Source organism: Bos grunniens, chromosome 28, assembly GCF_055505025.1.
Source record: "Bos grunniens cultivar Pamir isolate PY7600 chromosome 28, Bosgru_T2T1.0, whole genome shotgun sequence".
Lineage (NCBI taxonomy): Eukaryota > Metazoa > Chordata > Mammalia > Artiodactyla > Bovidae > Bos > Bos grunniens.
The window spans coordinates 40,904,527-40,917,997 of record NC_141192.1 but is presented as its reverse complement, the minus strand read 5'-3'; the positions used below and the strand labels follow the sequence as shown (position 1 = coordinate 40,917,997).

The 13,471-nt window shown below is 42.2% G+C and overlaps 1 protein-coding gene across 15 annotated transcripts in view; it reads right to left on the bottom strand.

Moving 5' to 3' along the window:
- Positions 1 to 13,471, bottom strand: part of SIPA1L2 (signal induced proliferation associated 1 like 2) — a 249,055-nt gene that overhangs the window by 71,949 nt on the left and 163,635 nt on the right. For all 15 annotated transcript variants that reach the window (XM_086381084.1, XM_086381087.1, XM_086381083.1 and 12 more), the window contains 2 exons: positions 10,807 to 10,910; positions 259 to 416 (listed from right to left, as the gene is read on the bottom strand). In XM_086381084.1, the coding sequence (XP_086237210.1) occupies positions 259 to 416; positions 10,807 to 10,910 (262 nt within the window). The remainder of the gene's footprint in view (positions 1 to 258; positions 417 to 10,806; positions 10,911 to 13,471) is intronic.

The window sequence follows — 13,471 nt, the reverse complement described above, 5'->3', positions numbered from 1 at the left end:
GTCCTGAATGCTGAGGAAAGGCGTCACCTACACTCATGAACTGCTAGGAATTGCACTGTTTCAAAATGCGAAGAAGACAATTACTCCTTACAGAAAGTACCTGAATGATGACCATGGGAAATGTAATTAGGGAGAAAAAACAAATCAAAGTATAATTAGGGGCTGAGAAAGAATAATTGGAAAACAAAGATATTTTGGGAAAGGAGGACCTGTTGGAACAACTCTGGGAGCACGGAGCGCCAGGGGCGGCCGACTCACCTGTAGCACACGTTTTCCGTACATGGATTATGCACTTTGACGATGACGAAGACGTGTTGAAAGTGGGACCGGATGCTTTTTGGAGTAAAAGGAAGTGCTCCAGGCTCTTGGAAGACAATGGTCACGATGTCATTTCCTATATGCCTTTTCCTCAGGAGCTGCGGTCAGGGAAGTGAACACACACACACACAGTTACAGACAAGGTTTTCTGTAAAAACAAGATATGTAAATATATACAGTGCACTCAGCTTTCAATTTCAAGGAGTTTGTTTTAGAGAAGCAGAGCTGTTCTTAGGAAGGTCAGGTTCCTTGACGTGGCCACGCTAAAAGACCGACGAAGAGAAAAGCCTCAATACTTAAGTTCATCTTTTACTTTAAAATGTAACTTTAAAATGTCATTCTCCCTCCTTTTAATCTGTATCATTTTTTTTTAACCCTGAAATAATAGCCCATTAGAGCTAAGATCGCTCTAAGGAGATTTGTAGGTTAAGCTCTCCAACGCAAAGGCAGGAGATGGCATGGCATCCAAGCGAAGGCACAGCAGTTCCAAGTCCTCACTTAGTGCATCAGGGGCTTCGTTCCGTCCGTGCGTCCACAGACACGTGCATTTCTGCGACAAAAATACAGAAGGCTGGGGGCTTCCTTGGTGGCTCCATGGCAGAGAATCTGCCTGCCAGTGCAGGAGACACAGGTTCAATCTCTGATCCAGGAGGATCCCACATGCTGTGCGACAACTAAGCCCACATGCCACAGTTATTGAGCCTGTACTCTAGAGCTCGGGAGCCACAGCTACTGAGCCCACGTGCTGCAACTGCAGAAGCGCGTGGCCCAAGAGCCCATGCTGCACAAGAGAAGCCCTCACGATGAGAAGCCCGTGTACTGCAACTAGAGAGCAGAGCCCGCTCAGCATAACTAGAGAAAAGCCGTGCAGCAGCACAGACCCTGCTCAGCCATAAATGCATATATACAAATTTAAAAACAGTACAGGAGGCTGTTATTTTGGTGGCTAATATTTTCAAACTAATTAACTGAAATCTGGCCTTTTTAAAATGTATGTTGGAAACACAGAATCCACCAGATTAAGAGCTGGAAAGCCCAATAAATGACAAATGCAGAAGAGACAGAACCCCATAGTGGTAACACTGAATGTTTTCACTTGAGATGTTCCTTCTGCCAAGAACACTCCCTTCACCCCAAGTCTCTCCTAGACCACTCAGGTCTGAGCTACCACAACACCAGGAAAAATGTTCTTGGCAACACTGTGCATGCCCTGCAGCCACACTCCAAGCTCAAGGCAACAACACTGGCTGTCTTGTCCTCTTTAAGTCTTGGCTTCCTTCTCCTGTGTCAGGTCATAATCATCAGGAGGGCAGGAGACGTGTCTGACTGAGTTCTGGTCTCCTGGGTTCTAACGGCCTGCCCAGGACACAGCAGACACCCCCTACCCAATATGAATAAACAAATGATACAAATACACAATCACAGCCACACAACACTGCACAATAAAACACTGAACACCTCTGAATCCATGCTGATAAACCCATACACCCCATAAGCTGATGCACCTAAAGCCACTGGGATCTGTGCTCAGAGTCTGTGATCCTCGGCTTTCATAGAGACAGTAATCTTTACAGGAGTCAGTGATGTCACTGCAGGAACAGGGTAATCTCAGGTAGTAAATCTCTCTTTACGAGCAATAACAAAGGCAACAAGCTTGTGTTCAAATTTATGTGGCACCTACAGAACATACTTCAGTGTAAAGAGCATTAAGTTCGACTTTTAAAACCTTTTAAACCCATATACAAAAAGGATTTCATTGTCAGGCCCCTGACTTGTGATTTAGCATGATAAAAGGCCTGGAAAAGTGGGAACGAAATGTCCATTCTTCCAGAATTCACTGCTTGCCAGTTAAATTGCTGATTCATATGCTGGAAAATTCCTATTTAAATCCCCATGGTTAAAGTTATAAACACACGAAAATTGTTTTACTGCCCAAGTGAAGTTTTGAAAGATATATTAATATCCATTAATGAGCCATCTGTTGTTTCAAAAATGTTTGTTGGATATTTAAGTATGAGGTGCCACTTCAGAAACATGTAAAAAAATCAGTAGCAAACTAGTCATATATTCACTGTGTTATTTACCCATTCATTCGTGGACACAGATGTTAGCTACAGTAAACATTTCATGGAAAGAAAAGAAAAGAAGGCAGGGACATATATCTAAAACAAGCACCATGGGACGCCCTGGCAGTCCAGTGGTTAGGACTCTGCGTTTCCACTGCAGGGGGCTCGGGTTCCATCCCTGGTCGCGGAATTAAGATTCCCACATGCTAAGTGGTGCAGCCAAAGAAATAAAATACAATAAATAAAACGAGGACTTCTGCGGTGGTCCATTGGTTAAGAATCCGCCTTGCAGTGCGGGGGACATGGGTTTCACCCCTGGTTGGGGAACTAAGACCCCACATGATGCCGCAGAGCAACTAATTCCTCGTGCCACAGCTAGAGAGAGTTCAAGCACCCCGACGAGAGATCCCGAAAGATGCCATGATGAAGCCTCATGCTGCGACAACGAATCCTCGAGCCACAGCTAAGACCCGAAGTAGCCAAATAAGCAAGCAGATAAAGAAATATTTTAAAACTTTTTAAATTAATAAAACAAAACAAACACCACGACAAGCTGAAAATGGTACAAGGCTAAGATAGTCTTCCTTCATATCCCCAATAAACTGAAACATATGATTTACATGTACTGTAATAGGACAAGAAAATTCAGGAACAAATCAAAAGTTTAAAAAAATAAACAAAAATATCTCACAATGTCTTCAGTGTATTTGCTGAGCGCAGATACAGTGGCTTATGCTGTACTTTACTCGAAACACAGGAATTCTCAGACTGGTGAGAAGACAGGGCTCATGGTGGCCAAGGCACACAGGGGACTCTGGGCCCCTCTTCCCCAGTGACCACCCTCCTGGCCAATCTTGCAGGGTGGTCTGGCGCATTACTCAGTGAAGTGTAGGTAGCTATTCCTACCCATTTCTCTCCCTCCTGAAGGAAGATGTTGGGTCTGATCCCACACTTCACTTCGGGAAGCGCAATATTTAAAGCCCAAGTTAAAGGAAAATTTAAGGGTACTTATTTTGATAACATGCCGGTCTGCTTTTATCTCTTTTTAAACATATTCTTTTGCTTTGTAAAATGGGCTGCGCTCAGACGCTTAGAGTCGTGCCTGACTCTTTATGACCCCATGGACTGTAGCCCGCCAGGCTCCTCTGTCCATGGGATTCTCCTAAGAATACTGGAGTAGGTTGCCATGTCCTCCTCCAGGGGATCTTCCCGACCCAGGGATGGAACCCTGACCTCTTACATCTCCTGCAATGGTAGGTGGATTTGTTACCACTAAAAATGTATTCTTTTGCTTTGTAAAACGGGCTAGAAATATTTTTAAAATTCTGGTTAATTTAACCATGATCACAGAATGTATTCTGTAGAAAAAGTGGGGGTGGGAAACATGCAGATTCATTAAGAAGAGGAAAATAACATCTCAAGCTCTTTGTAGAGAACAGCCCAAGAAAATGAACACCTGGCCCATTAACAGGATACTTGAGTCTCTTCAGAGACTAAAGTAATACATCTGGCAAATTCTCAGAAACATTACTCAATGTCGGACATTAAATAACCTAAGCAATTCTTGGGCTTCTTATATAAAGGTAAGGGTTCTCTTTTGTAGTTAGTTATATCCTGTTGTAACTGGTCAATGAAACTCTGTAGAATGGACTCCAGAAGTGAAAGGGAAAGGGCGTGGCAGCCTACATAGACCACAGTGGTCCACACAGGAAGGCAGGTTGCTATTCACTAGAGGTCCCTGGTACTATTTCAGGAATTAAGGAATGATGACGTCTTCTAGGCCCTTCTAGACGTAAGAAGCTCCTAACACTTGCTCGGCACCAAGACTGCCAACTCAGTGTCTTCAACTGAAAGAGTGAGTTAATAAATATTATATTAGATTTACATAGTCGGTTCTGCTAAATTCCCAACACTGGATTCAAGCTGTGAGACAGGAATAAGCTCTTGTTATGACAAGGGAAGTGAAAATGTGATTCTTCACCCAATTCCATGACGGAAAAGCACACAGATGCTACAGAAATAGCAACATGTGGGTTTAAATTTTCAATTCCTTAAACAAATTTCAGAGTTTCACAGGTCCAGTTTTAACTTGGTGCAACAACCAGAAGCAAGTGAAAACAATCTCCAGGCAGTCTCGTACACATCAAAAATGGCATAAAGTTGAACCTGGTTAGATCTACTAGCCTCTATGCAAATAGGTTCATTTGTTACATTCTTTTTTAAAAAGCCTAGCAAGATAGGAAAACAAAACAAAACACGTTACACATAATTTTGGAAGAAAGGGGAGAAGAGGCTACACATACATAAGAAAGTAGGTGAGATGTGGTTCAGAAAACGCCTCTAAATGTCAGTGATGTGAAAGCTTAATTTGAAACTGGAGAAGGCAGATCTCCAGATAGAGTTTCTTGTCTTAAAAAGCAAACAGGTGAAAATGAGCATGATTTCAAAGAGAAAACTGCATTGTTTAACAATCACAAGTTCTGAAATTCAAAGAGATGAGTGCAGAAGTGAGCAAAATATGAAATGTGTTCCTGTTCAAAAGAATAATCATAAATTCTGGATCTCAGTCCTTCAGGTGTCATCGGAAAGTCTGGCAGGATGAGCAGGGCTGATAAAGACTGATCTGGCCTGATCCTTCCAGACTGATCAGACAGTCTGGTCACAACCCCCTTCTAGAGAGCCGCCTGTTGCTAGTCACTGCAGTAGGCACCTTGTGTCTGCTAACTTTGCTTAGAAAGTGTCTGCCCTTGGACTTCCCTGGCAGTCCAGTGGCTAAGACTCCGCATTTCCAGTGCAGTTTCGGGTAGGGGGACGTTTCAACCCCTAGTCGTAAACTAGATCCCACATGCTGCAACTAGAGATCCCACATGCTGTAATGAAACTGAAGATTCCTCATGCTGCAACGCAGACCCAGTGCCACCAATTTTTTTTTTTTAGAAGTGTCTGCTCTTTACCTGCAAGGCTAGCTTCCCCTCCTTCAGAGACTCCCCTAATTTTGCACAATGCACACAGAACACACACGATACACATGCATGCAAACAACACACTGCCCTCGCCCATATACTCTATACTCAGAAATGCATACACCAGTGGGTAGAATTTCACTGTCGTTTTTAAGAGACATCTATAGAGCTTCCTGTATAATGAAATGGAAAAAGTGAACACGAAATAGTAGTCTGAGTAATAAGAAAGAGAGGGAAAACCCACACAAGTTACCACATAAATACAGAGGATCTATACTTAGAGAAGGAAAACCTTGCCTCTTCACTTCCATAAAAAAGTGACCACAATTAACCACTCTGATCTCAGATCAGCAAGAAGATACCAAATTTAATCGCCACTCCAAAGATGCATTTGCTGATTCACCATATAACGAATGTAAAAATATTACATACAATATTTTACCAACGACAAGAATAAATGTACAAACCAGTTCAGCAAAGCTGAATATTTTGGAAATGGAGAAACAAACCATGAATGTGGATGTTTAATGATTTAATAACAAAGTGAAGATAAGAAAGGATTATGAAGATACAAGTATTTCTCTTCTGAAAATGAGTAGTGCCAGCCTACTCAAAAAGCAATAATTCTTACTGTATAAGTATATATCCCCTTTTCTGGCCTGGGAATAGAGCTAATCATGAAAAGCTGAATAAGCACCTTATGCTTCCAAAATAGTCTAGATGCCTATTTATAGGTGAATCCAACAGCAGTCAGGACCTGCTTGTATAGAACTTAATGCAGTGGAACTTAATGAAGAACTTAATGAAGCTGAATGGTTCCTCAGCTTCCCTGGTGGCTCAGACAGTAAAGAAATCTGCCTGCAATGCAGGAGACCTAGGTTCAATCCCTGGGTTGGGAAGATCCCTGGAGGAGGAAATGGCAACTCACTCCAGCATTCTTGCCTGGAGAATTCCATGGACAGAGGAGCCTGGCGGGCTATAGACCGTGGGGTCACAAAAGAGCAGGACATGACGGAGCGACTAAGACTTTCACTTCAGTTCCTCAGCAATACCAACGAGGGACTGAGAAGTACGTACACACGCCTTCTGAGGCAGGGCTGGCCACTTGCCTAAGTCACATGGTGAAGGGTTCCAGCCTAAGAAGCTCTGTCACTATTACTGCTGTACATGTCAAGCCCATCCCTGGAAAAAGACCAGGATTCTTCAGATGGAATCTCAGAAACCCAGGGGTTCAGTCTTTTTCCTTAGGGACCTCCATGGATCTCAGATACCCCTTGCAAACAGAGCAGTTCTAACATGAAAGCATTTTTTTTTTTTTTAAAGGAGGTTTACTCTGTGCCAGGACCATGCTACCTTTATCTGTTTTATACACTTAGCTTGAAGAAAAAGGTTTCTCTGCCAACGTGATGTTTGAAGCTAACCTGTGGGGATCTTTCCACTGATAACACCCCAGGATAGCTTAACTATGGTTTGTCTACAGGACAAGTGGGAGAGGAACAAGCACCCAGGGGAAACAGCCCTGGGAAAAGCGGACTGCCTGCCAAACAGACCTGGGGGACTTCACTGAAGAGGGAAAACATTCAGGAACGGGCTTCCTCATCACTCCCCAGGTCTGACGAGGTTTTCTTTGTAAGAGTCAGACACTCCAAAGATTGAACTCTTCTGCAACTGTGGTGAACTCTCTACGTACTTTTTACTACATTTTGGAATAAGCTTTCAGCTTGATTTATTATAAGAACAAACACAAGAAATTCTATGTGATGTGGACGCGTCTGGACCAGTTAAACAGTCACAGATATCATGGTGTTAATGAGGCTGATGTCAGAGGCACAATTCATGTACAGTTAACTGTGCTAAGCTGTGGCCTCAAAGAGCAGTCATGAGCCCAGATGGTCATTTCAGACACTTACGCCCTTGGTATTAACACAATCCATGGGCACAGGGTGGGTGGGTGAGGATTTGGCAAAGCAGCACAACCCACAAGAAAGCTGAAAAGTCGATGTTCCAAGACTTCGAAGAGCCATCACTGATCTATGACCAGAATATTCTGATGACAACTCACAATTAGCAAAATATTAAGTATCAAAGTTAAAATAGTTTTCTGAAATTGTTGATAAATTAGTCCCTTATTTTCTTAGCTATTCAGGCGTTAGCCTTTCCTAATAAATCTTTAGGATTGGGAACAGGATGATGAAATGCAAATTAAGTCATCTACAATACTTGTCCTCTATATCTCATAAGTTATAAATTGTAATAACCCCCCAAATTTATTGAGCACACTCTGTGCCAGGCACTACTTTAAGTGCTTTATACACATTAACTCCTCTGATTCTGTCAACTAAGAAACGTCCATTAATTCATTCACAAATGGTAACTGACTGCTCTCTGCATTCCGGGCACGTCTCTGTATGCATACAATACTCGGGAAAAGAGAAGAGGTAAAAGTCTCTGTCTTCAGCAATAAAGGAAAATAAAGCATAGAAAAATTTTTTTTGTGACCCAAGGTCACAAAGATAGTAGCTAGGAAATGTGGTTCTAGAATTCCTGCTCTTAACGACTGTATTTTTCTGTTGAAGATTTTATCCAACCTAGAAGGAGGAAGCCTCAAAGAAAGCCCTAGAATCACAGAATTCTAACACCAAGAGGAAGATGTTATGTATCATTTTGTCCAGATATACTCATGTGCGTCAAATCTCCTCAGGTCCAGACCTTTGGAAGGTATCACAAACATACCGCATCCTGTCTATTTGAGCCCGGGTACGGACTCCTTCCTTCTCGGCACAAGGTTCCAAGCACCCACGACTGGCTACCTAGACCACATCCTCATTATACACTGCTGCTGCGGCTAAGTCGCTTCAGTCGTGTTTGACTGTGTGTGACCCTATGGACAGCAGCCCATCAGGCTCCTCCGTCCACAGGATTCTCCAGGCAAGAGTACTGGAGTGGGTTGCCATTTCCTTCTCCATCCTCATTATATAGTTATCACATTTCTTGAGAGACTAAGAATCTTTGCCAAGGCCACAAGGCAAGTAACTGGCCACGGTTAAGTTCAGAATGCAAGTCCAATGATTTTTATCCCACACCCTACATTCTCATCCTTTTTACGTGATTACCTATGTTGAATACGTAAATTTCCCAATGAACCACATATAAGATCATACATATTCCATATATATAAAAGCAACTGAAAAAAGCAAAACTTTTTTTTTTTAACAATTCTCTAACTCTAATCTATCAGCATAACGTATTCAATGCCATGGATTCTCACTCAAGTTAAAAAAGATAAATGAAAATGGAACCAAATAAGTCTTTAGGCTATACAGTGTGTGATGTACTGTCTCAATGTAAGGGATTATTTTTTTTAAATCTCCCATTTGGGAAACTGAAAGCATTCATGTATTCCATCCACATTTTTGTGTGTAGGACCTTTCAGGGATAGTTTCAGTGAAAGAAAGTCAGGTATAAAGAACTCAAAAAACCACCATTTTAATTACAGTTCAATAAAAAGGGGGTAGAGGAATCTAGTATTGAGCTCTGATAAAAGCAAAGTGAAATGAGCTTTGGAATTCCAGAGGCTGCCACCTGAGAAACAATGGAGTGGATTCAGTTTGGAGTCCACCAGGGGCTTCCCCGGCGGTCCCATGGTTAATGCAGGGATGGGGGCTGGATCCTCAATCCGGGAACTAAGATCCCACATGCAACGGGGCAACTAAGCCCGCAGGCCGTAACTGCTGAGCCTGCACGCTGCAGCTAGAGAGCCAGTGCGCAACAGAAGGTCGAGGGTGCTGGAAGTAGGAACTGACACAGCCAAGTAGATAAATAATTTTTTTTAAGTGTCTCAGGTAATTGGGGAGCTGGCAGGACCCTGGGGTTCAAACGCTCCATAAGTGGGGTCCAAAGGCACACGTTCTATTTCTACTAATGTGTTGGCAAGTTCTCTGGGTTTGAGTTAAGCCCTACGAGATTTCTGAGCAGCAACTCACCTCGAATTTAATTACTGGATGATTCGTTAAGTATCTGCAGGACAACTGCATGGTCTAAACTGAGCTTCTTAATAAGAGTCCCATGGACTGCAAGGAGATCCAACTAGTCCATTCTAAAGGAGATCAGCCCTGGGTGTTCTTTGGAAGGAATGATGCTGAAGCTGAAACTCCAGTACTTTGGCCACCTCATGCGAAGAGTTGACTCATTGGAAAAGACCCTGATGCTGGGAGGGATTGGGGGCAAGAGGAGAAGGGGACGACAGAGGATGAGATGGCTGGATGGCATCACCGACTTGATGGACTTGAGTTTGAGTGAACTCCGGGAGTTGGTGATGGACAGGGAGGCCTGGCGTGCTGCAATTCATGGGGTCGCAAAGAGTCGGACATGACTGAGCGACTGAACTGAACTGAACTGAATATCTAGTGAGTCCACATGGCATTATTCCAAATAAATGTTTTAAGAGCTGGAAATCCCTTAGTTTACAATATATGTATACAAATTCATACACGTGATCTAGGGATTGTATCTCCATCTCATAAAAAACATAGACATGTGATCAAAAGATAGATCCTCTGAAGGTAGTGGGCAGAGCTCGGATTACTAGAAAACCCTGTAGAATATACAAGATGGACAAGGGGCTGAGGTCAAGTGTTAGGAAGAAAAAACCCATCTAGCAATTACTCCAAGAAGATGAATAAACAGAGGAGCTGCAGCCCCGAACAGGACAAACGAGGCTGGGGGCTGGGGACCTCCTTCTCTTCCTGTCTGTGAGATCTAAGGTGGTTCTTGCCGCCTGGGGACAGGACAAGTAGCCTCTTCGGAAAGAAGCATCCTTTGACAACCTTCATGGAATTTCATGAGCACTCAGAAAACACATAAAAAAAAAAAAAGGCCAGTTCTCTGCAACAATTAAGTTTCATTCATTTGACAGATACTTACTGAACAGCTACTATGTAGTCTTTGGTGCTTTAATTTAGAGCAAAGGATTGCAGTTAAGTGACATCAGGAAAACACAGTTTTCTTAAACATGAAAACAAACTTTGCTTTAACTCTGGGTTTGCCCCCAAATATAATCAAACTCCTAAAATTAAAGAATGCCACAAGTGAGTTATAACATACTTTCTTCTTATCTACCCACATGCAGAAATCAAAGCTCAGGTTACATCTGCCAACTTTCTTTGCGATCTGTAATTAATAAGGTTGACACTGGTTCCCATTAAAGTTTTGCTTGGCAAGCAATTCAGGTGAGTGTGGGAGAGTATTTAAGTTTTGTAAGAAAAAAGTGCAATGAAACTTGTGCAGTAATAATCACTTTAAAGCCCAAATGCTTCCCAATGATAAGAGTCAAAGATTATTAATGCCATTTAAGGAAAAAAAAAACCCCAGCAATTCTTTGCAAACTCTGAATACACTAATACCATCAAAGAGCTGCCCGTGGGTTGGCACGTGCTGTGGAAGTGGCGGGGAGGCTGTACCTGCTGCCTGTTGTTCGGCGTGTGGGGGAGCATGGTGCACACGTGGAACATGAGCTCGTAGTCTTTGTATGTCGTGTACAGGGAGTGCGTTCCTGTAGAATCAGCTGAAAACAAAGATTAATTACAAGAACAAGTCAGGCCACTGCAGATTAGCAATTCAACACTTAGAAGGTCATTATCACAAAAGGCAATTCAACTGAAAGGAACAGACGGCCCAAGTATAAAGGAGCAGTGTCTCGGTGGCGGCCCTGCTGCGCTCACACCAGGCACTGTTTCTACCACTTTCCAGCCCGTGGCAGCTGCCTGGGTTTTCTTCATTTGCTCGCACACGTGCTTTCTACTGAACACATGGTTTCCCCTCTCTTCTCTTCTGCATTCTTGCCTTCCCAGGGCTGATGACCCACATGGGAGAGATGCTTCAGCCACGAGGGACACAGGTGAAGAGAAGAGGAGGAGGTATGGTCTGGCGCAGGTCTGGGTGCAATGATTAAATGGGGCTGAGCTAGTCAGAAGCTGTCCTTGCCCCATATTGCACGCACGCGTGTGTGTGTGTTTACAGTTAATTCTTATTCTTGGGCACTTGACCCTCCAGAACTCAGAAAAATGAAACAGGATTGACTTCGTATGGAAATGAGGACAAAAGATACTAAGGATTTCTTTCCTGAATCATGGAACTAATTTTCTTTTCTTTTTAACAGGCAATGCGACGATGCAGTCATATGATTAAGACCAAGGAGAATGAATGAGATCTCTTACTGTATATTATGCACTGACACATGTTAAAAAACTATGACATCTGAATCCCTGTTAATCATACAGCTATTCATCTTTTCAAAAGCAGAATGATTCTTTGCAAATTCAAGACCCATCTGTATCATCAACAGATTACCTCACTGAGAATTTCAGACCCCAAGTCAACATGGCGACTATAAAACATCTAAGTAATGATTTTAGGACGGGGTTTTGAACCACCCTGCATACGGATAAAGATAAAAAGATAAACAGAAATTAAGAGGTAAACAATTCTTACTGTCTTTCACAATCCTTAATCTATATCTATTTTTCCACCTTTTAAAGAACAAGGAACAATACCATTCAATATTATTTAAAATGAAGTTTATTCTATTGGGTTTATTGGGAAAACTCTAAATAGTTACCTAGGGCTAACTCTTTTTTTTTAATCTGAAATTTAAAACTTTTTACTTTAAAAATATTAAAACACTTAATCTTCATGAGCATTTATTATTTTCTTTCTAAATCATGTAGTATTTTTTTTATTTCCAGCATTTATATCCAATTCAGAAATAGTCCTGAAAATACTTTAGAAAAAAAATATACAGTTTTGCACTGAAAAGGCAGTCATAGAAGGCAATTTCATGAGTAAGGGGAGTATGTAGAATGTTTATCTATGGATACTGGTAGAATAACTCGCAGATGGTCAGAGAGGATGTTCATCTAATAAGCTGTATACTATCTAGTCCCCAAATAAAGACATTTTCTCTTCTAACTATTCATTAAACGCATATTTGTTATTTTTTCATAGGACTTTTTAGGGAGTAATCCTCCATTTCAACTGTCTTCTCTTAGGATCTTGATAGTAAAAGTGGCTTTGGAAGTGAGCAGACCAGTCACGAAGGAACGATGACTGTTCTCTCCATGAAGAAATAACAGTGAAGGTCAGAGGATGAACTAACCCGCAGGTTCAAGGACTCCCATCATAACACTTCCTCAGATGTTTAAAACTCAGTACGAGAAATGCTGACAGATGCTTAAGAGTCTGGTTAGCGGGCTTCAGATTCAGGAAATTGCAGTGAAAAAAGAAAAGTGCAATTCTGAGGGGAAGGGGGAGAAACACTTTAAAAAATGTGGTCATAGCTTGTCTATCCCAAGCCCATACTGAAGGATGAATTTCAGAAATTAAGCATTTTTAAAGTTTTCATCTCAACTATCAGCATGGCAACGGGAAAGGTAAACTCACAAGCTTGGTGGGGTTTGCTGCAAATATTTCTACTAAAAAAGAGATACAGGGTCATCTATGGCAGTCTTCGGTTTTATCTCTGCACCTAACTAAAGAAAGTGGCCACAGCCTTGCGTCTGTTTTCTACAGCTCAGCAAAGCAACTTAGCGGCTCATGGCCCTTCTGTGCCTACCCCACGTCATTCTGTACTTAAGAGAGAAACGGCTCATTTTAAAGCTGGAGGGGACATCTCATATACTCTAGCCCAAATACTCTGAATTTTCTTTGTGAATAAAATATGGCCCAGATTTTACCAAGGTCCTGCAGCAGGCAGAATTAAAACTGAAACAGTGGGGGCCTTCCCTGGTGGTCCAGTGGTTAGGAATCCACCTTCCAATGCAGGGGACGTGGGTTCAATTCCTGGTTGGAGAACTAAGATCCCACCTGCCTCTGGGCCACTAAGCCCACTGGCAACAACTGGAGATGCTCATATGCCAACCCCACATGCAACAACTAAGACCCATCGCAGACAAAAATAAATAAATAAACATTAAAAAATTAAACACAATTCTCCTGAACTTAAGGTTTTCTTGCCTACTGCATAAAAGGCATAACTTTCATCCGACCATTCTATGAAACACAACTCTTAGAAAGTTCCTCTAAAGGGAAGATGTGCCATGATTTCTTTGTCTCTCATAGAACATCTTG